The 22,602-nt window shown below is 42.7% G+C and overlaps 1 protein-coding gene across 2 annotated transcripts in view; it reads left to right on the top strand.

Annotated features, from left to right (window-relative positions):
• Positions 1-22,602, top strand: part of KCNH1 (potassium voltage-gated channel subfamily H member 1) — a 381,772-nt gene that overhangs the window by 38,310 nt on the left and 320,860 nt on the right. For both annotated transcript variants that reach the window (XM_004775315.3, XM_004775314.3), the window contains exons 4-5: positions 11,256-11,384; positions 18,187-18,305. In XM_004775315.3, the coding sequence (XP_004775372.1) occupies positions 11,256-11,384; positions 18,187-18,305 (248 nt within the window). The remainder of the gene's footprint in view (positions 1-11,255; positions 11,385-18,186; positions 18,306-22,602) is intronic.

Below are 22,602 nucleotides of genomic sequence, written 5' to 3'. Positions count from 1 at the left end.
GTGAGGGATAGTGATTCTATGTTGAAAAACATTTCTATTTAAAATGTTTTTCTTTTTTCTTTTTAAGATTTTATTTATTTTTTTGACAGAGATAGAGATAACAAGCAGGCAAAGAGACGGGGGGGAGGGGGTGGGTGAAAGCAAGCTCCCTGATGAGCAGAGCGCCCAGCAGGATGCTCAGCTGGATCCCAGGACCCTGACATCACGACCTGAGCCAAAGGCAGAGGCTTAAGCCACTGAGCCACCCAGGCACACCAGAACGTTTTTATTTTTAATTAGACTTTCTAAATACCATTTATAAAGTAAAAAAATTATGGCTCCGTTTTCCCTTAGGGTTCTGAGCTTTATATACTGTTTGAGAAGCTCTTCTCTTTACCTAAACTCATGAAAATATTCTTCACTTTTTCCTTCTGATACTTTTATGTTCTGTTAGACTATTTAAAAACATTAAATCATTTGGAATTTGTTGGATTTTTGTGTGTGTGTGTGTGTTATGTGACATCGCAGTTTAACTTCATTTATTTTCCATATTGCTTATTTACATTGTCTCAGTACAGCGTATTGTCTCAGTACATGGTCTCAGTACAGTGCATTAAAGAATCCAGCTATTCCCTTTCAGTTTGAAATTGTCCTTTTCTTAGATGCTAGATTCTCCCACATTCATGAAGTTGTTTCTCTCCTCTCCTTTTCCAGGAGCCCTTTTGTAACTTATTAGCTATGTGAGTCTGATTAAAATGCTCTCCACTGGGGTTTCCCATATTTAAATGGGGGATAATGCAGACACAATTCCATGCCACAGAGTTGATGTGAGAAGTTAGCCATAATGTGTCAGGACTGGGCCCCACTGTAAGCACTTAATAAATGATATTGTTGTTTTCACTGTTGTTTGTTTTAGGGCAGTGCCAATGGCTCTTAGTTACTGTACAGTTGACCTTTGAACAAGGCAAAGTTAAGGATGTCAGTAGTCTGTCCATCCCCCCCCCGCCCCCACAGGAGAAAGTCTGGGTTTAACTTTTGACTCCACCCATCTGAACTACTCATAGCCTACCATTGACTGGAAGCCTTACCAGTATCATAAATAGTTAGCACGTATTTTTGAATTTTATATGTATTATATACCATATTCTTTTTTTTTTTTAAAGATTTTATTTATTTATTTGACAGACAGAGATCACAAGTAGGCAGAGAGGCAGGCAGAGACAGAGAGGGAAGCAGACTTCCCGCTGAGCAGAGAGCCCGATGCGGGGCTTGATCCCAGGACCCTGGGATCATGACCCGAGCCGAAGGCAGAGGCTTAACCCACTGAGCCACCCAGGCCCCCCTTATATACTGTATTCTTTTTTTTTAAATTTTTCATTTTTTATAAACATATATTTTTATCCCCAGGGGTACAGGTCTGTGAATTACCAGGTTTACACACTTCACAGCACTCACCAAAGCACATACCCTCCCCAATGTCCATAATCCCACTCCCTTCTCCCAAACCCCCTCCCCCCAGCAACCTTCAGTTTGTTTTGTGAGATTAAGAGTCACTTATGGTTTGTCTCCCTCCCAATCCCATCTTGTTTCATTTATTCTTCTCCTACCCACTTAAGCCCCCATGTTGCATCACCACTTCCTCATATCAGGGAGATCATATGATAGTTGTCTTTCTCTGTTTGACTTATTTCGCTAAGCATGATATGCTCTAGTTCCATCCATGTTGTTGCAAATGGCAAGATTTCATTTCTTTTGATGGCTGCATAGTATTCCATTGTGTGTATATACCACATCTTCTTGATCCATTCATCTGTTGATGGACAGCTAGGTTCTTTCCATAGTTTGGCTATTGTGGACATTGCTGCTATAAACATTCGGGTGCACGTGCCCCTTTGGATCACTACGTTTGTATCTTTAGGGTAAATACCCAATAGTGCAATTGCTGGGTCATAGGGCAGTTCTATTTTCAACATTTTGAGGAACCTCCATGCTGTTTTCCAGAGTGGCTGCACCAGCTTGCATTCCCACCAACAGTGTAGGAGGGTTCCCCTTTCTCCGCATCCTCACCAGCATCTGTCATTTCCTGACTTGTTTATTTTAGCCATTCTGCCTGGTGTGAGGTGATATCTCACTGTGGTTTTGATTTGTATTTCCCTGATGCCGAGTGATATGGAGCACTTTTTCATGTGTCTGTTGGCCATCTGGATGCTGGTTGCTCATAGTATGTTCTTATAATTGTTTGTATTTCTTTGGTGTTAGTTGTGATCGCTCCTCTTTCATTCATGATTTTATTTATTTGGGTCCTTTCTCTTTTCTTTTTGATAAGTTGGGCCAGGGGTTTATCAATTTTATTAATCCTTTCAAAGAGCCAGCTTCTAGTTTTGTTGATTTGTTCTATTGTTTTTTTGGTTTCTATTTCATTGATTTCTGCTCTGCTCTTTATGATTTCTCTTCTTCTGCTGGGCTTAGGGTTTCTTTCTTGTTCTTTCTCCAGCTCCTTTAGGTGTAGGGTTAGGTTGTGTACCTGAGACCTTTCTTGTTTCTTGAGAAAGGCTTGTACCGCTATATATTTTCCTCTCAGGACTGCCTTTGTTGTGTCCCACAGATTCTGAACCGTTGTATTTTCATTATCATTTGTTTCCATGTTTTTTTTCAATTCTTTTTTAATTTCTCGGTTGACCCATTCATTCTTTAGAAGGATGCTGTTTAGTCTCCATGTATTTGGGTTCTTTCCAAACTTCCTTTTGTGGTTGAGTTCTAGCTTTAGAGCATTGTGGTCTGAAAATATGCAGGGAATGATCCCAATCTTTTGATACCAGTTGAGTCCTGATTTAGGACCGAAGATGTGATCTATTCTGGAGAATGTTCCATGTGCACTAGAGAAGAATGTGTATTCTGTTGCTTTGGGATGAAATGTTCTGAATATATCTGTGATGTCCATCTGGTCCAGTGTGTCGTTTAAGGCCTTTATTTCCTTGCTGATCTTTTGCTTGGATGATCTGTCCATTTCAGTGAGGGGAGTGTTAAAGTCCCCTACTATTATTGTGTTATTGTTGGTGTGTTTCTTTGATTTTGTTATTAATTGGTTTATATAGTTGGCTGCTCCCACGTTGGGGGCATAGATATTTAAAATTGTTAAATCTTGTTGTTGGACAGACCCTTTGAGTATGATATAGTGTCCTTCCTCATCTCTTATTATAGTCTTTGGCTTAAAATCTAATTGATCTGATTTAAGGATTGCCACTCCTCCTTTCTTCTGATGTCCATTAGCATGGTAAATTCTTTTCCACCCCCTCACTTTAAATCTGGTGGTGTCTTCGGGCTTAAAATGAGTTTCTTGGAGGCAACATATAGATGGGTTTTGTTTTTTTATCCATTCTGATACCCTGTGTCTTTTGACAGGGGCATTTAGCCCATTAACATTCAGGGTAACTATTGAGAGATATGAATTTAGTGCCATTGTATTGCCTGTAAGGTGACTGTTACTGTATATGGTCTCTGTTCCTTTCTGATCTACCACTTGTAGGCTCTCTCTTTGCTTAGAGGACCCCTTTCAATATTTCCTGTAGAGCTGGTTTGGTATTTGCAAATTCTTTCAGTTTTTGTTTGTCCTGGAAGCTTTTAATCTCTCCTTCTATTTTCAGTGATAGTCTAGCTGGATAAAGTATTCTTGGCTGCATGTTTTTCTCGTTTAGTGCTCTGAAAATATGCCAGCTCTTTCTGGCCTGCCAGGTCTCTGTGGATAAGTCTGCTGCCAATCTAATATTTTTACCATTGTATGTTACAGACTTCTTTTCCCGGGCTGCTTTCAGGATTTTCTCTTTGTCACTGAGACTTGTAAATTTTACTATTAGGTGACGGGGTGTGGGCCTATTCTTATTGATTTTGAGGGGCGTTCTCTGAACCTCCTGAATTTTGATGCTCGTTCCCTTTGCCATATTGGGGAAATTCTCCCCAATAATTCTCTCCAGTATACCTTCTGCTCCTCTCTCTCTTTCTTCTTCTTCTGGAATCCCAATTATTCTAATGTTGTTTTGTCTTATGGTGTCACTTATCTCTCGAATTCTCCCCTCGTGGTCCAGTAGCTGTTTGTTCCTCTTTTGCTCAGCTTCTTTATTCTCTATCATTTGGTCTTCTATATCACTAATTCTTTCTTCTGCCTCATTTATCCTAGCAGTGAGAGCCTCCATTTTTGATTGCACCTCATTAATAGCTTTTTTGATTTCAACTTGGTTAGATTTTAGTTCTTTTATTTCTCCAGAAAGGGCTTTTATATCTCTCGAGAGGGTTTCTCTAATATCTTCCATGCCTTTTTCGAGCCCGGCTAGAACCTTGAGAATTGTCATTCTGAACTCTAGATCTGACATATTACCAATGTCTGTATTGATTAGGTCCCTAGCCTTCGGTACTGCCTCTTGTTCTTTTTTTTGTGTTGAATTTTTCCGTCTTGTCATTTTGTCCAGATAAGAGTATATGAAGGAGCAAGTAAAATACTAAAAGGGTGGCAACAACCCCGGGAAAATATGCTTTAACCAAATTAGAAGAGATCCCAAATTGTGAGGGGGGAGAAAGGGGATAAAAACAGGTTCAAAAAGGAAGAAAGAAAAAAGAAAAAAAAAAAGAAAAAAAAGAATTAAAAAAAAACACATAAGAAAAATATAAAAAAGAAAAAATATATATATTAGATAAACTAGTTAAAATACATTAAAAAAGAAAAAGGTAAAAGTTAAGAAAAAAAATTTTACCCGAAGGCGAGAAAAAAAAAATAAAAAATGAAAAAGAAAAAAATTAAATTAACTGCAAGACTAAAAAAAATCACAGGGAAAAAGCCATGAGTTCCATGCTTGGCTTTCTCCTCCTCTGGAATTCTGCTGCTCTCCTTGGTATTGAGACGGCACTCCTTGGTAGGTGAACTTGGCCTCGGCCTCAGCTGGATTTCTTGTTGATCTTCTGGGGGAGGGGCCTGTTGTAGTGATTCTCAAGTGTTTTTGCTCCAGGCGGAATTACACCGCCCTTACCTTGGGCCGGGTGAGTAATCTGCTCGGGTTTGCTTTCAGGAGCTTTTGTTCCCTGAGCGCTTTCCGTAGAGTTCCGGAGGACAGGAATACAAATGGCGGCCTCCTGGTCTCCGGCCTGGAGAAGCCGAGAGCCCAGGGCCGCACTCCTCAGTGCGCCCTCAGAGAACAGCGCCCAGTCACTCCTGTCTGCCTGACCTCCGGCCGCGCTCTGAGCTCACTGAGCCTGCGACTGGTTCAAGGTAACACCGAGCTGTGAGCTTACTGTCGGCTCTGTCTCTGTAGCCGGCTTTCCCGTTCCAATACCCGCAAGCTTTGTGACACTCAGACACCCCCGATCCTTCTGTGACCCTGCGGGACCTGAGGCCATGCTGACCCCGCGTGGGCTTTGCCCCCGGTAGCCTCTGGAGTGATGTCCCTCAGCGGAACAGACTTTTAAAAGTCCTGATTTTGTGCGCCGTTGCTCCGCCGCTTGCCGTGAGCCGGCCCCTCCCCCCAGGGTCTATCTTCCCGTCGCTTTGGATTCACTTCTCCGCCGGTCCTACCTTTCAGAAAGTGGTTGTTTTTCTGTTTCCAGAATTGCTGTTCTTCTCTTTGATCTGCCGATGGATTTTCAGGTGTTTGCAATCTTTAGATAAGCTATCTAGCTGATCTCCGGCTAGCTGAAGTAGTCTCAGCCTGCTACTTCTCCGCCATCTTGACTCCTCCCCCCAGAGGAAGTAGAAGTGATAGGCTCTGTATTTTCATTCCAAATAAAATTCTCTTTCTAAAAAGAAAAACAATCCATTTTTTTGTACATGTGCAACTCAATTGCGTTTTATTCAAGGGTCAGTGATGGTAGGTAGTCCTTGTTACTATTTTTCTTTCAAAAAATTTCTAAGTTTTCTTGGCTGTTCTTCTACCTTCATTTTTCTACTTGAGTTGAATATCAATTCATCAAACTCCAAGAAAAACAAACAAAAAAAGAACAATTGAGATTCTGATTGAAATTGCATTAAATTTATATATTAAACGGGGAGGTTGACATGTTACAAAATTGAATCTTTTCATCTACAAACAATGTACCTCTCTTCATTTATTTAGGTTTCGCACTTTGTTTTGGTTTTCAGTCACATTTTAATTAAGTTGAGGCTTAGGCATTGATTTTTCTAGTTTTCCCATGTCTGAGACCATCCCTCTTCCTCAGAACAGGTAGAGGCAGCTCTGGAGTTTCATTAAACACCTTGAAATACATTCTCTTTTAAGTCATCCAAACACCCCTGTGAGGTAAGATCGAACATTTCAGTCTTATAGTTGAGGAATATAAAAGGAACAGAGGAATGTATCAGACACACATATATTTTACTGAGTCTAAAGTAGGTCTTATCCCCATTTTGCAAATGAAAAAACCAGTTCTAAGAGGTTAAGTTGACATGGCCAAGGCATACAGTAAACTAAGAGATAGGGTTCAACCCGGGGATTTGAGGTTCCCAGTGAGATGTCCTATTGGCCAGCGGCTACTGCTTCTCCCTGGAGCTCTCTCAGATTCTCTGTACTTGTCATTTGTCTCAGTGAAGGTAACCTGAGACCAACCAGTCTGTTTCTTAGGGGAGGCAGCCATTCCCCAGTCCTTTCTCGACCTGTCATCTGAATGGCCCAGTACATACATCCATTCCCATGAATCAGTGATATGGTCATCAGTTCCATTGGTGTTGAATATGGCCTGGATACCTGGCTGCCTCTTACTCTCTGTTACAGAGAGTACTTGGGAGGAGGCCCAGGGTAGGAGGAAGCCTAAAGGAGGCCAAATAAATCTTTTATATTCCTGAGCCTTGCTTTTCTGTTATCTGACTGCTAGGGTTGAGAAACCCCATGGCCATGTCAAGTTGTCAGGGTCAATACTAGATGACCGGAGGCAGCTTGTGAGCATGAGAATCACAGAATGAGCGGGAGGCAGAGCCTGACCTGTAGCTGTCCCTCCACTGGTACCCTCCGCTAGGAAAGACCTTCTGTCCCAGCAGCAACCGCCTTTGCCATCAGCCTTTGCTATGTTTTCCCCAGATTTGTGCATTGATCTTCCTTTATCATTCACCCTTTGTCCTTTTTGCAGAAACAGGACATCACATACTTGCTTTTCTCTATTTGCCCACTGTAGGCACTTGGGTGCAGTGGCAGAATTTTAACCTCATCTTCCTGATTTTGTGTCCGTATGTGTGAATATTTGTGCTTGGATTGCCTCTCTTGTATCGTGGTGTATCTTGTATCATGGTGAAATTAATTATAGTCCAGAACCCAGGCTCTCAGAGAGATCCCTGGAGGCCATCTGTCCTGGCCTCTGCCTCTGGGCAGGTCTATATCTGAATGGAGCCAAAAGGCTCCTGACTGTTCTTGGGGGCATCCAGACGGGTGGAAGAGAAGCTGAGTGAGGGCTCCAGGTACTGGGAACTCTATGTTCATTGGAAGCACCTGTTTCATATTTTGAGACTTTGAGTAATGTTTCACTAGTTAAAAATGCTTTGCTCTTAAGAGTAGAAGGTTGAGGGGTGCCTGGGTGGCTCAGTGGGTTGGAACCTCTGCCTTTGGCTTCAGTTAATGGTCTCAGGGTCCTGGGATCGAGCCCTGCATCAGGATGTCTGCTTGGTGGGGGGCCTGCCTCTCAGCCCCCCCCCCACCCCCGCCTGCCTCTTTGCCTGCTTGTGATCTTGTCTGTCAAATAAATACATAAATCTATTTTTTTTTTTTTAAAGAGTAGAAGGTTGAGATTACTGGTCTGTGCCAAGTAGCTGGGATTCATGTTCTCCTTTGAAAGAATTTCAGAAATGAATATTTAAGCCAATTATGCTTGATTTCCTAGATTGTATAGGGAATGCTAATTTGTGAGAGAGGCAGGTCTGAGTGACTCTGAAGACACTGGAAGTAGGATTTATTTCTTTGGAACTCAGCAGGTATCCCTAGAGTACCTGCCCCTCCAAGGGTGTTGAGTTTTCCAACTCTAAAATGACACCTTCTGGAGTTGACTGTTATAATAACCTCATGTAACCCAATGCATAACCTTGTACTACATAAGGGTGCAGGGTCATGAGACAGAGAAACCTCAGATCTCCTGCCCCAGAGTGAATTACAGTCTATTTAAGGAAAGAGCCCTCCATTGTTAAGGTTTAAAGGGAGCCCTCACATAGTCCTTTCCTTCCTTGCCTGTTACCAGAAGCAATTGAGAGAGATTCAGGACTCAGGCAAATGGAGGTTAAAATATCCCCTTTAAGACCAGCAAAGCTGATCCTAGAGAACATAGTTTATGTCTGTGGACAAGTAAAGTTTCCAAAAGTGAGTCCTAGAATCAGACTTCTGCACCCAACACAGGTAGCACTGGAGAACCGCAGGCTTCTCCTATCGGTCATCACCCTACCATTTTGAGTTCTCCCCTAACGTCTTTAGAATGGGGAAGCAGAGCAGGGTGGGGATTCATCTCTAAGAAAGCAGATGAAGAGAAGTGGTTGAGCTACATATGTCCTCTGAATTACCAACCTAGAGAAAAGACTTGGGAGTTCCTTTGAAGTCTGTCTGTCCATGAGGAGATACCAGATCAGGGAGAAGGAGGTTCCCTCCCTCAGGAAGCCCAACGGATCAATTAGACACGTGCTCTAAGGCATCTTGGCTATATGTATTTTGGTATAAGATTCATATTTATTGCCTGAAAAGAAATGATCGGAATAGCACATGTTTAATCAGGCAGCATTTTTGGAGGAAGCATTGGGCTCAGTTTGGTGGAGAGAAGTGCACAGTTTTAAATAGATTGACCTCTAGAAGTAGGGGAGGGGGGAGTTCAAGATGAGCTTGAACTGCAGTAAAATGAAAAAGGCCTTCCACCATGACAAACAGAGTGGGCTCTCATGATCTGGGAGGTGTGGGTAATGTCATCAACCCCAGGAGCCATAAATGGAATATGAAGATGAGATGGCACAGTCCCAGCCGGAAAAGTTCACAGGCATGGGGCCCAGCTGATAAGTACAGTGGGTGGCCCATAGGTGGCAGCTGGGTTAATGGTTCCAGGGATCCAACAAAAGATGAAGCCCTTGGGTTAGAGCTCATGAGTGGGGGGGCCTCGCCTCTCATTCCTTACAGGTTTGATAAATTAGCAGCATTTTCTGGTTTACCATCTGAGCAGAAAGAAAGAGCAGAAAGAAAATGGTGTTTTGATTTGTTTGCTTTTTGTCTTACCGCTATAGGATGTAAGGGAGAGCTGTGGGTGTGTAAGTTCAATTGGTGTGACGCTTTGAGTTTTCTGTTGTTTAATTGAAAATGGTTTAAAATCCCATAGTTTCTGAGCAGGGAACTGGAAGAATAGTAATAGAGACCTTTCAAAAACAGTAGGTGATTCAAAGGCCATATTCTTCCTGATTTTGGAAGGCTATGTGTGATTTTTGGTATAGTGGATTTTTCTTTCAAAACACTTTTTTCATAGGGTGACATTATAACCTGTTTGTCTTCTAAGAGCACCCAGAAACTGGCAGCTGAAAATTATGGAACAGAAAATCAACAGAGGAATAAAATTAACTATGGATGAATGTATAGATAATGAAGATGTAAGGAGAATATATTCCCATCTGATCCATTTGCTGCCTGTTTGACTATATATTTTTATGGTTATTTATCCTTCCATGTGAGTAAGTGGGATACCAGATGTGTAAGCTGGGTATTGTTGAGTTGGATTGGCTAATCCTCATGTCAGTCAGATGTCTGTCTGGCCATGTTGTTGTATGAGGTAGAGTTTGCCGTGATTGCCCGCAGAGAGGCCCAGAGATACTTCTTGGGGATTTATTTCCATCTCCCAAGATTCAGTGAGTTGTTTGCTTACTATCTTAAAATAAAATAATATATGTAAAATGCTGAACACAATGCCTGGTATATAGGAAGCTTCTCTACTTCTTTTTGTAAAATATTTATTTGTTTGACAGGCAGAGAGAGAGAGAGTGCACAAACAGAAGGAGTGACAGAGAGAGAGAGAGAGAGAGAGAGAGAAGCAAGCTCCCTGCTGATTAGGAAACCCAAGGGAGGGAGGTGGGGCTAAATCCCAGAACCCTGGGATCATGACTTGAGTCCAAGACAGATGTTTAACCAACTGATCCACCCAGGTGCCCCAGGAAGTTTCTCTAATTCTTAGCATGGAGAAATACTTAATGTATTTTAAACTGAAAGTGGTTAGAAAGTAGCATATAAAGTATTATCCCAGTTCTGCAAAATTCAGCAAATCGTTGAGTCCTTATATCCCAGATGCTGTTTAAGGGGATATGAGAACTAGATAGGGAAGAACTTACGTTTCTTTGTGTCTCATTTAATTTTGCATCACAGAATTATTTGGTGTGGCTGGCTAGAATGTCCTCTATAGATAGAAAATATTTGTTTTCCCTAATTCTGTTTTGGAAGCCAGGCACTGACTTTGTGTAGTTAGTGGTTGACACCTGAGTGGGTGCCCTCCCTGAGAAGTTAGATGAGTCCTGCCCACCTTCTCCTTGTGTGGATTAGGGCAGTGCTTTGGAAGAGCTCATTTATCCCATTTTCACTCAGGAATTAGGATCGGAATTGGAAACACAGTGGTTGAGCTCTGTAAAGCACTAATGTAAACACAGCCCGAAGCCACACAGGAACCTCCCTTTTTGAGGGAGTCTTTGCTGGGAGAAGGATCGCGGTGGTTCTCTTCTTTCTTCAGTGTGTTGTCATTTGCTCATTGCTTTTTAGACCTTTTGGGTTTTTATTTTGGGAATCGAGAGACTTAGAAATATAGCTTTTGGTCCGTGGTTGATTGAGCATGTGAGTCAAATTGATAGATGCCCAAACTGGATTTGGACACTGGGGCCCTTTAGCAATGGAAATTCGAGTTTGCCGTGGTCTGCCAGCCGTGGTTGGCAATGCCTGTCCTGGTCCCTGCTCTTTACTTACCTACGGCATGGTCTAAGGTAAGTATTTAGGTTTCTATACCTTAGTGACTTTCCATAAGATCAGAAGGGATTTTTCAACCCATTTTCTAATCCTTTTGCAAGGGTTAAAAGACCTACATTTATAAAATATTGGAACCAGAAGAAAATCCCTGCCAAATGGTCACTGAAAGTTTCTTATCCTAGCAAGAAGAGGAATTCACAGTACGACATCCCAGCCCCTGAAGAAATGAAACCATTTAAGAATGAGAAATTATTTGTACCTATTCATTCCCAAGTCTTTTTTTTTTTTCAGAGCCCCTCATGTGAGAATGCAAATTACTGACCAACCTTTTGATATTTCTTTCAGGGACGCCTGTGTGGTTCTTTGTGAAAATTGCTCCAATTCGAAATGAACAGGATAAAGTGGTTTTATTCCTTTGCACTTTCAGTGACATAACAGCTTTCAAACAGCCAATTGAGGATGATTCATGTAAAGGTGTGTAATTCTGATTGTGCGCTTATATTTATGCACTGTGTTTTTTTTTTTTTTTTTTTATTCCTGTGGTGTGACCCCCCCCTTCCAGAGAATTTGAGGTTGCCAAGGCAATCTCTGCCCAAAGATCAAGATTTAAACTTTAATTTGTATCGGGTAAAGCATCGTATCATTCTGGAATATATTAAGGGGGAAGAAGAGAGGGGAAAAAAGCTTTGTTTAGGAAAGCATTTGAATCAGTTTTATACCTTTTTAGATTAACCCTTTCCAGTAATGATTAGACAGAAGAAGGGAGGTGGGCACCTCTGGTAGCAGCAGCTTCTTTTCTGGGGTCCCCCGGATAGATGCCGGTCACCGAAATGAGGCAGTCCATGGCTACATTCATCTTATTTGTATGTAAACTTTGTTAAATATGATTGACTTCTTGTATCTCAAGATTGTTAAAGTAGATTTTAACATATCTCTGCCTCTGTGGTTGATTGAGTTAAGTCTTGGCTGGTGAATTCATTGGAAGCTTGGTATTAATGAGGCCAGGGTCTTGAGTGACATTTGCATATGGGTCATTTAATCAACCTGCAGATGGTAGTGCTCACTTCAGCTGTATCACAGGCATGTATTCTTTAAATAACACTGGGGGCCAAGGAAGGAAAGGGCTTAGAATTTCGAGGACGACGGTACTCTTGAAGAGCTTGAGCTAATCAGATACACACGAGGTGGCATGTTATTCCCGGAGGTGTGGGATTCGGGGGCGTCCCAGCGCTCTCTTCTGTCCCTCTTCCCCAGCGTGCACATGAGGTAACCTGGAGGCTGTAGCTCCCCTTAGCTGTAGTGCTTCTAGGGCCTGTGGCTGATTTTCCAGCTCCCTGAGAACCATGCTCCTTAAGGTTTCCCGAGATGCACCAGAGAGATCTGAGTGGAGTCCAGGGAGAAGCCAAATGGGGATGTGACAACATTGTGATTATTAATTGTGCCTAATAGGAGGAAATAAAAAAGCGTGATGTGGATCCCCTCCTGGGCTGTGTCCTCTAGCACTTCTGGAGGCCTGCATTTATAAAGTTCAGAGCACAACACTGTGTATAACTGTCATCATAGTTTTCATCATATTTTTCCTTTTAACTGTCTGATAACCCAGCAAATCAATTGCAGCCTTCCTCTTGGTTTCAAGACGGCAGCAGGTGTAAAGTTTCTCGAAGAGCACCCCAGCCTCCTGCAATCTCTTCTTTTTCCTGCGGGTTTGTGATTCTCTGATTTCTGGATTCTAGCTTGAGGATTTCTCAGTATGATAGTGATTCCACGGTGAAAGACCGACTCGTGATTAAGTATCACCCTGCTACCCTCTAGAAAAGCACTTTGCTTCTTTAATTGAATAAACTCATAAACAATTAAAGGCCATTAGATATTTTGCCATTTGTCTTTGTTTTTAAGTTTTGTCTTAAAAATGTAAAGAGTCTGCAGGTTGGTTGAATCAGGCTGCTTGCCTCTTGCCACCTCTGGAAGGTCTTTGGGTGACACGCAAATGTTGTTTAGTAGGAAAGCCATCCTCAGCAGAGAGCACGCCTCACGTGCCGCCGAGGCTTCTGCATTCGGCTCTCGGGAAATGAACGAGGCCATCAATCAAAGTGAGGCAGTGAGATTCGCCTCGGTTTATTGTCCAGGAAAAAATATGCTCTACGTCATTTAACCTGAGTCAGTGATGCATTTCCTTGCTGATGAGTGTTTGGGTGCACACACACGCACGCACACACTCATGCTTACAAGCACACACGCACGTATGCTTCAGTACTCCCTGTAGGAATGCTGCTAGTGATCGCTTAAAGCCTTCTCCAAGACATGACTTTATAAGTTTGTCCATTTCCAGTGCCACGACAGATATATTTGGACCCTCCCTCCTGTTATGTCACTGTGCCCCTGGCCTCCTTTGAGTGGAGCACTCTACTTAGGACAAGGTCAAATTTTATATTCGTCAGTTTATGGTGGAAGAGCTTGAGAGCTGCCCAGGCCTTGTTCATTGTAAGTCTATAAACTGCAGCTCTGGCTGCAAGGATCGAGTCTAGGAAGATACTCTCCCATGTCGCTGGATTGTTCTTCTGACTTGTCGTTTCTTCTTGGATGTGCTCTCCCATTGGGAGCTTCTGGCAGATTCTAGCTGGGTTTTCAGTGCAGCATCCCAGTTGGCAGTAGGAGTCTTGAGAGCCTTGCTGATCCAAGGTTATTGGGAATTCACTTTTGAGTGGGAAGGGGAGTGTGGCTTATCCAAATCCCCAGAAATCCCCAGATAATTGCTCTTTGGTCTAGGAGCACATGTTTCCCACTATCAGATTCACCCTTTGCTTTAGTCAGCTGTGCTCAAATTGTCTTTAAAAGGAGATTTTGCTCCTTGATCACGCAGTGCCTAACTCTGAGGCTTGGGACAGGGCTGAGTGCCTTGCTAGTGATTGAAGAAGCCAGCGGGTGCCTCACATTTCCTCAAAAACAAGCAGCTGTGGACTATTTCAGCATCAGACACAAAGTAACTCCCCTTCACCCAGGCTCCTCTTTGCCCGAGGGTATCAATTCTCAAGCTCCTTTGTAGGAACGATCCAGGCCCCTGACCACCTCATTTTCTCTTTTATGCCCATCTTTTGACTGCTTCCCCTGGTTTCTGATACAAAGTGTCCACGGATGGCGGGAGCCAGGAAATGCAGGTCTGGCTACAGCTCTGTGTGTGTGTGTGTGTATTTGAAGTCAGAATGAGAGAGTAGATGGGAATTCTTGGCTGAAACGAGAATCTGTAATGTTCCAGGGGTTTCATTTTTTCTAATCTCTTGCTTAATCTGTTTTTTTTTTTAAAGTTTAAATTCAATTAATTAACATATAGTGTATTATTAGTTTCAGAGGTAGAGGTCAGTGATTCATCGGTTTTCTCTAACACCCAGTGCGCCTTACATCGCGTGCCCTCCTTGTGGCCGTCACCCAGTGACCCCGTCCCTTCATCTCCCTCCAGCAGCCCTCAGGTTGTTTCCTGTGGTTAAGAGTCTCTTACGATTAGTCTCCCTCTCTGATTTCATCTTGTTTTATTTTTTCCTCTCTTCCCCTGTGATCTTCTGTTGTGTTTCTTAAATTCCACATATGAGTGAGATGATACGGTGATTGTCTTTCTCTGATTGACTTGTTTTCCTTTCTTACTTTCTGTTATTACAGATAATTGATAGTGGCTGCAGGATATTTTTCTCTGTCCTATTCTCCCCTTTGAGCGAGGAGGCTTGGGTACCTGGGTAGAGAAGAATTAGATGGTGAGGCTCAGAGTTTTCTCTCCCCATTGTTCCCTGAAGAGTGAGGCTGAGTCATCCCTCTTGATTTGTCTCTTACCCCACCAAATAATCTCACATTAAAGGAGTGAATTCACTTTTAAAGACTCACGTATTTACTTCCACACAGTAAACTTGAGCCAGATTCAGATCAAAAAAAGAACGTAAAACTTTAGAAGAGATGTTTTTAAAGGCCAAGATTGAGAACGTGTGGGGAGGATGCTCGAGCAAGCTGTTCTAACTGTAGACCCTTCCTCGTATCTCTTTCTGTATGATGTTTGTGAGGCAGTCTTGGAAAAGAATCTGGGCAGTGGATAGAAGCCACAGGTCCCCTTGGCTCCTCCAATACTAACATTTTGTCTGTCTGCCCTTGGGATGACAGGAAGGTAATGATTTAGTGACTCCTCCTTGAAGAAGCCACTCTAGAGTTTTGGTTATTTCTACACTGTTGAGGAAAAGATCAGGGGAGGAGGACCTGAGAATCCTTAGGCAGTGTCCACACTGACTGTCCATCTTGGTCCCCGGTGTCCTCTATTCTCTTACGTACATTGGGTTACAGCACCAGGTCCTCTAATAGAATCTGTGATTCTGCAGATTTGGACCTGCCTGTCCTCACAGTCTCCCCACCAAAGTCAGGACTCCTGCCAGCCATCCTCTGCAACTTCTACTCAAAGCGACTTGGCATTCTTTCCTGGGGCGGGGGCCTGCACGTCAGTCTTGTCTCCGATCCCTGAACTTACTTATCCTGGGAGGAGCTGGAATTTCATTTCATCCCAGAACCCTCTTGTCTGGCTGAGGCAGGATACATGGCTGTGTGGGCTCAAGCAGCCTGATGGGGGTCTCGCCCGCATTGAATTCTGTTGTGTGGTCAAGGAAGGGGGATGTGGTTGTCCTTATGGAGAGTGGAGAAAGGATCCAAGGAGTACGTTTTAGCCAACTGCTGGATTGTACATTGTGTTTTGTTCCTTCTGGCCTTCTTCTGCTTTCATGCTTCCCCTTCCTGTCCACCCCCACTCACCCCAAGGACACCCAGTACCTGTGTGTGCTGGGTAGATACAAGTCAGCCTGAGACCGGGGGGAGTAGAAAAAGAGGGAGTGGGAAGTTCTGCCTGTGGAGGGGCAGTATCCAGGAAGGGCACTCTTGAACCTTATCTTCCTGTGGAAAAGGTCCACTGTGCTTCCCCAAAGGAAAGTCATCCTGAGCTAGGTTCTCATTGGGTAGTCTCCTCCCATTTGGCCTTTCGGACAATAAGAAATTGTTTCCAGGAGGGTTTCTCCTGATGGCTCTGGTCCAAATGGTACCTGATATGGTCCATCATGTTCGTTTGCTTTTCCGACATGGTTTTACTCTCATTGTGTGGCTGTCACCCCAGTCCCCCAAACCAGGAACCAAGAGACTGCCTCGGTTGCCTCTTCTTTCCTTCTGCAGCTGTTGCTCCCCGAGTTCTGGGGGTCTTACCCCTACAGCTGTATTCAAGCTCTCCTTGTTGCTGGGCCCAGGCCCTAGGATTGACCATGCATGCAGGACCTCTTGCCTGGGGTCCTGACTGGTCTTTTATCTGTCAACCTTGTTTTTAAAAAGCCTACCATGCTTGTTCCCATTCTGTTTCTCTAAAGTGAAGTTGGTGTGTTTCTTCCTTCCCAACCTATTAAAACTCCTTCCTGGTTCCCCATGGGTTTCAGGATGAAGTTCAAATTTCTTAACCTGTTATCTTGGTTCTTACCACTGACATTCTTCTCCCTGTGGCCCCTGGCAACCACTTTAACATCACTTCAGGCCATGGTCTTCACCCTTTTCCCTCTACCAGCTGTGCCTCTTCCATCTAGCCTTTTAGGTTGTCTTACTCTTCACTGACACATTACTCTGTTTTATGGTTTTTGCCTTCGTAGGTGCTGTGCTTTCTGTGTATAACATCTCTCTTTTTCTTCTTGTGTTTTAATTCCTACTCATCTTTCAAAATTCTGTTCTGGTGTCACTTCCTCTGCCCTAGCCCTAAGCTATGCCTTCTCCGAACAGTCTTGACCATACCATCCTATACTCATGTCTGTCTCAGAACTTAGCTTCCATATCACGGCTTTTTAAAAATTTATCGGGCAGTCTTCCCTGCTGGGGTACATGCTCTTTGAAGCCGGGTTCCATATCTTATTGATCTTATTATCTCCAGTACCTAGCACTATGCCTGGCATGTAACAATTATGTTTACAGAATTAATACATGAATGAAGGAAGTTTTTCATCAGGCCCATTAGAAAATATCTATATTTCAGCAAGGAAAACATGGGGTGTAACTTGGAAGAGAACTTATTTACTTCCTTCAGAAAGCCTTCCTTCAGGCTCTGCCTGACCATGCTGATAGAGGTGTGATGGAGAATTTTACAGTCTTGGTCCATTTCCCCATCGAACACCCATTCATCTTCCCCTGCCTTCCACTCAGCCAGTGGAGAGCCACTCCTTTGAGATCCCCATTCCTGGAAAGGTTTCAGGGCTAGCCCAGAGCACAAGAGGCTAGCCAGAGCCTGGGGAAATGCCCAGAGGTCCAGGGATCTTTCTTTTCATCCATTGTGCTAGATCAGCTTATGGACCAGGACCCTGAGCTCCCTGCCGGGCAGGGTCTGGGGTATCTGTCATGCCATCTCCTTCTTATCATCTGTGTCAGAGTTTGGTCGTGGTGGGGGTGTAGTGATGGCAGCGGAGGGGTGGGTTGGACCGAGCGCTTGCAGAGCCCTTGCTGATCTTTTCATGCACAGCTGTGCTTTACCTGATGGAAAAATATACTTTCTGTTCCTGAAAAGCCTTGCAGAATTCGATTGCAGTTTTGTTTCCAGCTAAAAGAGCCTAACTCTGAAAAAATCCAAGTTCAGTACTAGGCTCTTTGGGATTCCTGTTATTTGGGGAACCTCTCACCAAGAGTCCTTCCCCCATCCCAGAACAGGCTAAAATATGCCCTTGCTTTCTCCCCACCTACCCAGGGGTATTAGATTCATTTCTTATTCCCCTGGCTTTGGAGATTGTAAGGCACTGGACGGCCATTCAACTAGCTTGTCCTTGCCACCCCTGGAACCAGCTCAGTCTCTGCTAGATCAGACCATGTGTGGGTTGGGAGCAGCCTGAGCCCAGTCACAAATTCAGAGAAATAACTCAACTGTCTGGTATCATCTAGTGGGAAAGCTTTGGGCCAGAGTGGAAAGATCTGGGTTCTAGAATCTTTGTAATTGTCTAGGCATTCTGTGCCTTGGTTTCCCCATTTGTAAAACGGGACTAAAACCTGCCCTACTTACGTCACAAAGCTAAGATTAGAACAAAGTGAAAGTGCAGGTAAAAGTAAATTGCTACACAACTTTGAGTGTGTCTAGATGCTTTTCTGAGAGCCAGTCTGGGTTGGGAGGAATGCAGAGGAACTCACAGGAGCCCAGGGGACAGTCGGTGTGTGGGTTCCCAACAGTGTAACCGGTGGTGTGAATGTCCGTGACCTTCAGTACGTGATTGAAGCTGTCTTTTCTCTCCTCTGTATGCTCCAGGCTGGGGGAAGTTTGCTCGGCTGACCAGAGCTCTGACGAGCAGCAGGGGTGTCCTGCAGCAGCTGGCTCCCAGCGTTCAAAAAGGCGAGAATGTCCACAAGCACTCCCGCCTGGCCGAGGTAAGGACAAGGGGCTAGCTCTTCGTAAACCTTACTTCCTTGGGTCTGTGCACTAAGAAAAGGGTACAGAACAAGTGCATGGTTTGGAAGGGACCTTCAGGACCCTCAGATTCATGTCTTGGTTGGGCATACATCATGATGTGTGACTTTGGGAAAGTGACCTCAGTCCTTTGACCTCTGGATTTTCCGTTAGGTAAAAGGAGTCTGCAGACCATTCCAGTCCAGCTTATTGAGGTTACATGTGTCAATTCATTTCCTTGAGAGAGTAGGAAAGAAGGTAGAAGTGCTACATGTATGAAGGGGTGTTTATTTATAAACCATAAATAATTTCATTATTTGATCAATACATATTAGAGGAAAACAATAGGAAACAAACAAAAATCACCTGCAGTCCCACTAACCAGATGGCTTTGTTATAATTTTTGTATGCATTCTTTAAGTTTTTGTTAGGTATATCCTATTACCTAAAGAACAATAAATACATTTTTTCATAGTTAATATTTATGAAGTTCAAATGTATCTAAGAATCAATGCATATATTTAATGTGTTTGTGTTACCTTTTCTTCACTTTATATAATCATGAACATCTTTCCAGGTTAATAAAAGTACTTGAATTTATCATTGTTTTGGTAACCTTTGTCGTAAGGAAAACCTGTGGTGGTGGTATGTTCCCTGTTGCAGGGACAAATGAGTGGCTGGGAAGCCAGGGCAAGGGGGTTCACTAGGTTTAATGCACCCCAGTGATTCTTACCGGTTTTGGTGGTTCTGCATCCAAATTGTGTATCATCTTTGATGGTGCCTGGCCTTCATTTTTCCCACTCAGCCTGGGTGGAGAGTGAAGAGTGTTACCCTTGCGCATGGCATGTTTCCGTCTTACCCAGAGATGACAACATAAGCTCTCTGTTTGCCGGCTGATGGCCCTCCGTGCTTGGCCCTTGCTCATATGACTGGGTCATCTCTAGCCTGACTCCCGGCTCCCTAAGGGAGGAATAGCCAGCTTGGTGCAGCTTATGTTCAGGGCTCTGAATATTAGATGGTTCACTACTGGTGATCTTGCGGCATCCCAGAACCTCTGCCAACAGTGGGGATGAGAGCATTCACCTGTGTCACGTTTGAGAAGAAAAGGCACTTGGAAGCATAGCTTTTGGTCCTGATGTGGGCTCAGTACATCATGGAAGGAAATCTAAAGGAGACCTTTTGGCATACAGGCTGAACTTATCCTGTCCCTGCTGCTGCTTTTTGTTAACAAAGCAATCTCCTTTCTTGCTGCTCTCTGCCTTGCTGACTCTTACTCAGCTGCATTCCTGCTGTTTGCTCCTCGTGCACACCAGGCTCGCTCTTCTCTCAGATGTCTTGTGTGGCAACTCCTTCACCAGCTGCAAGTCTTGGTTCAAGTGTCTTTTTCTCTGGGGGGCTACCTGCATCAGTCAGGGTTCTCCCAGAGAGAGAACCACAAGGCTATTTATATATTCAGGGATTTCTTGCAAGGAGTTGGTTTATGAGACTATGGGGACTGGCTGGGTGAGTCCAAAATTTGTAGGGCAGCTTAGCCAACTGGAAACTCTTGGAAGGATCCAATGCTAAAGTCCACAGATGGTATTTATGCTTCCTCTGCTTTGCTCTTAAGGCTTTTCCACTGATTAGATGGGGCCCACCCAGATTATAGGGTATAATCTGCTTTCCAGAAAGTTGGCTGAATGTAGATGATAATCACATCTACAAAATTCCTTCACAGGAATGCTTAGATTAGTGTTTGATCGAATAACTGGGTACCGGTGGCCTAGCCAGGTTGACCTATAAAACTAATCATTAGAGTTCACCCCCTGTCATCCTGTCATACACATTTCCTTAAACCATACTCACTCACCAAATAAAGAGAGTTACAGAGTCATACTTCCACCTAACATGATCCAGTTATCCTGCATATAACCAAAAATGCCAACTCTTTCCACCGGAGAGGGTGCAAAATCTTTGGGGGATGTTTACTCTTCCCTTTGGTATTCTGTAACTTAAATAACTGAGGTGTAAACTGTTGTTAATACATCTTATATTTGATAAGGGAATAAGAGAGGGAAGAAAATAAAATATTTGCTTAATAGATATATGCAAATATGTATGTCATATATATACACAAACATTCATGAGAAAATAGAAATACTCATACCTCCTAATTCTCTCCTATTCTTTTTCTCCACTTAGTACCTTCTAATATACTATAGAACTTATTTATTTATTCTGTTTGTTCGTCATTGATACATCCCAAGCACTTGAAACAGTGTCTGGCACATAGTAGATGCTTATCATTAGTGGTTTTTGTGTTTTGTTTAAATTGATTGAGTGGATGAAAGAAAGGAAGTGATGTTCATGCTTTTGTTGACCTCCTCTGGCAGAAGTAGTTGCTCATTGATTGGCAATATAAGGCAGACATCTGGGTCCCATTTCAGGGACTAGTTAGCCTGGCCAGAGGCTTATGGATTTTACTGATCTTTTCAAAGAACCAGATTCTGATTTTGTTGATTTTCTCAAAGGATTTTCTATTTCTACTTTTATTGATTTCTGCTCTAATTTTTATTATTACTTTTCTCCTACTTACTTCGGATTTAATTTGCTCTTCTTTCTTTTTTAGTTTCCTAAGGTAGAAACTTAGATTATTAATTTTTACTCTTTCTTCTTTTCTCGTATATGCATTCAGTGCTATAAATCTTCCTCTAAGCACTGCTCTCACTGCTCCCCACAAATGGGCACAATTTCTTTGTTCATTTTCATTTGGTTTAAAATATTTTAACATTTCTCTTGAGAGTTCTTTTTGATCCCATGTGTTATTTAGAAATGTGTTGCTTCATTTCTGAGCATCTTGGGATTGGATAGCTATCTTTCTGTTACTGATTTCTAGTTTTAATTCCACTGTAATCTGAGAGTAGACATATGCTTTCTTCCTTTTAAGTTTGTGAAGGTGTGTTTCATGGCCCAGAATGTGGTCTCTCTTGCTGAATGTTGCAGGGCAGTTTGGGAAGAACATGAATTCTGCTGTGGTTGCATGAAGTAGTTTATAGATTGTGAGTCACATCTGGTTGATTGATCGTGGTGTTGAGTTCAACTACGACCTCAGTGATTTTCTGCCTCCTGGTTCTGTCCATTTCTTGTAGAGGATTCTTGAAGTCACCAACTGGATAGTGGATTCATCCATTTTTCCTTGTAGTTCTCCCAGTTCTTGCCCCACATACTTTGATGCTCTCTTGTTAGGCACATACAGATTAAGGGTTATTGTTGTCTTCTTGAAAAATCGACCCCTTTATCATCATGTGATACCCTTCTTTATGCCTGATAACTTTTCTTGCCCTGAAGTCTGGTCTGCCAGAAATCAATGTAGTTACTTCTGCTTTCTTTTGAGTGTTAGCATGCTATATCTTTCTTCACCCTTTTATTTAATCTATCTGTGCCTTTATATTTAAAATGGGTTTCTTGTAGACAATTGGATCTTATTTTTTGAGCCATTTGGACAATCTTTGTCTTAAATGGCATACATAGACTATTGACGTTTAAAGTGATTATTGATACAGTTAGATTAATATCTGCCATATCTGTAACTGTTTTCTATATTTTGCCCTTGGTCTTTGTTCCTATATTGTTGTCCAATTTTTCTGCTTTTTTTGTGGTTTTAATTGAGTGTTTTTTTTTTTTAAGATTTTATTTATCTATTTGACAGACAGAGATCACAAGTAGGCAGAGAGGAAGGCGGGGTTGGGGAGAAGCAGGCTCCCTGCTCAGCAGAGAGCCCGATGTGGGGCTCGATCCCAGGATCCTGGGATCATGACCTGAGCTGAAGGCAGAGGCTTTAACCCACTGAGCCACCCAGGTGCCCCTTAACTGAGTGTTTTATATGATTCTATTTTCTCTCCTTTCTTGGCATATTATACTTTTTCTTTTACTTTTTTAGTGGTTGCCCTAGAGTTTGCAATATATATTTACAACTAATCTGAGTCTATTTCGAAATAACATTGTACTGCGTCATGGGTAGTGCAGCTACTTTATATAGTAACAAAATAATCCTAATTCTTGATTCCTGCCTTCTATTTTTTGTATCATTGCTGTCATTATCCATAAGTGTAGGTAAGCATATATATGTATATATATATATGTATATATATACACACACACACATACATATATGTGTATATATATATATACACACACATATCCATAGATGTATATGTATATACACACATATATGTATATATAATATTAATAAATATGTATTCATATAGAATTAAACACATTGTTGCTATTTTATTTTGA

This window comes from Mustela putorius, unplaced genomic scaffold, assembly GCF_011764305.1.
Source record: "Mustela putorius furo isolate JIRA1106 unplaced genomic scaffold, ASM1176430v1.1 tig00001012_pilon_pilon_pilon, whole genome shotgun sequence".
Classification (NCBI taxonomy): Eukaryota; Metazoa; Chordata; class Mammalia; order Carnivora; family Mustelidae; genus Mustela; species Mustela putorius.
This window is presented reverse-complemented; position numbering and strand designations above follow the sequence as displayed.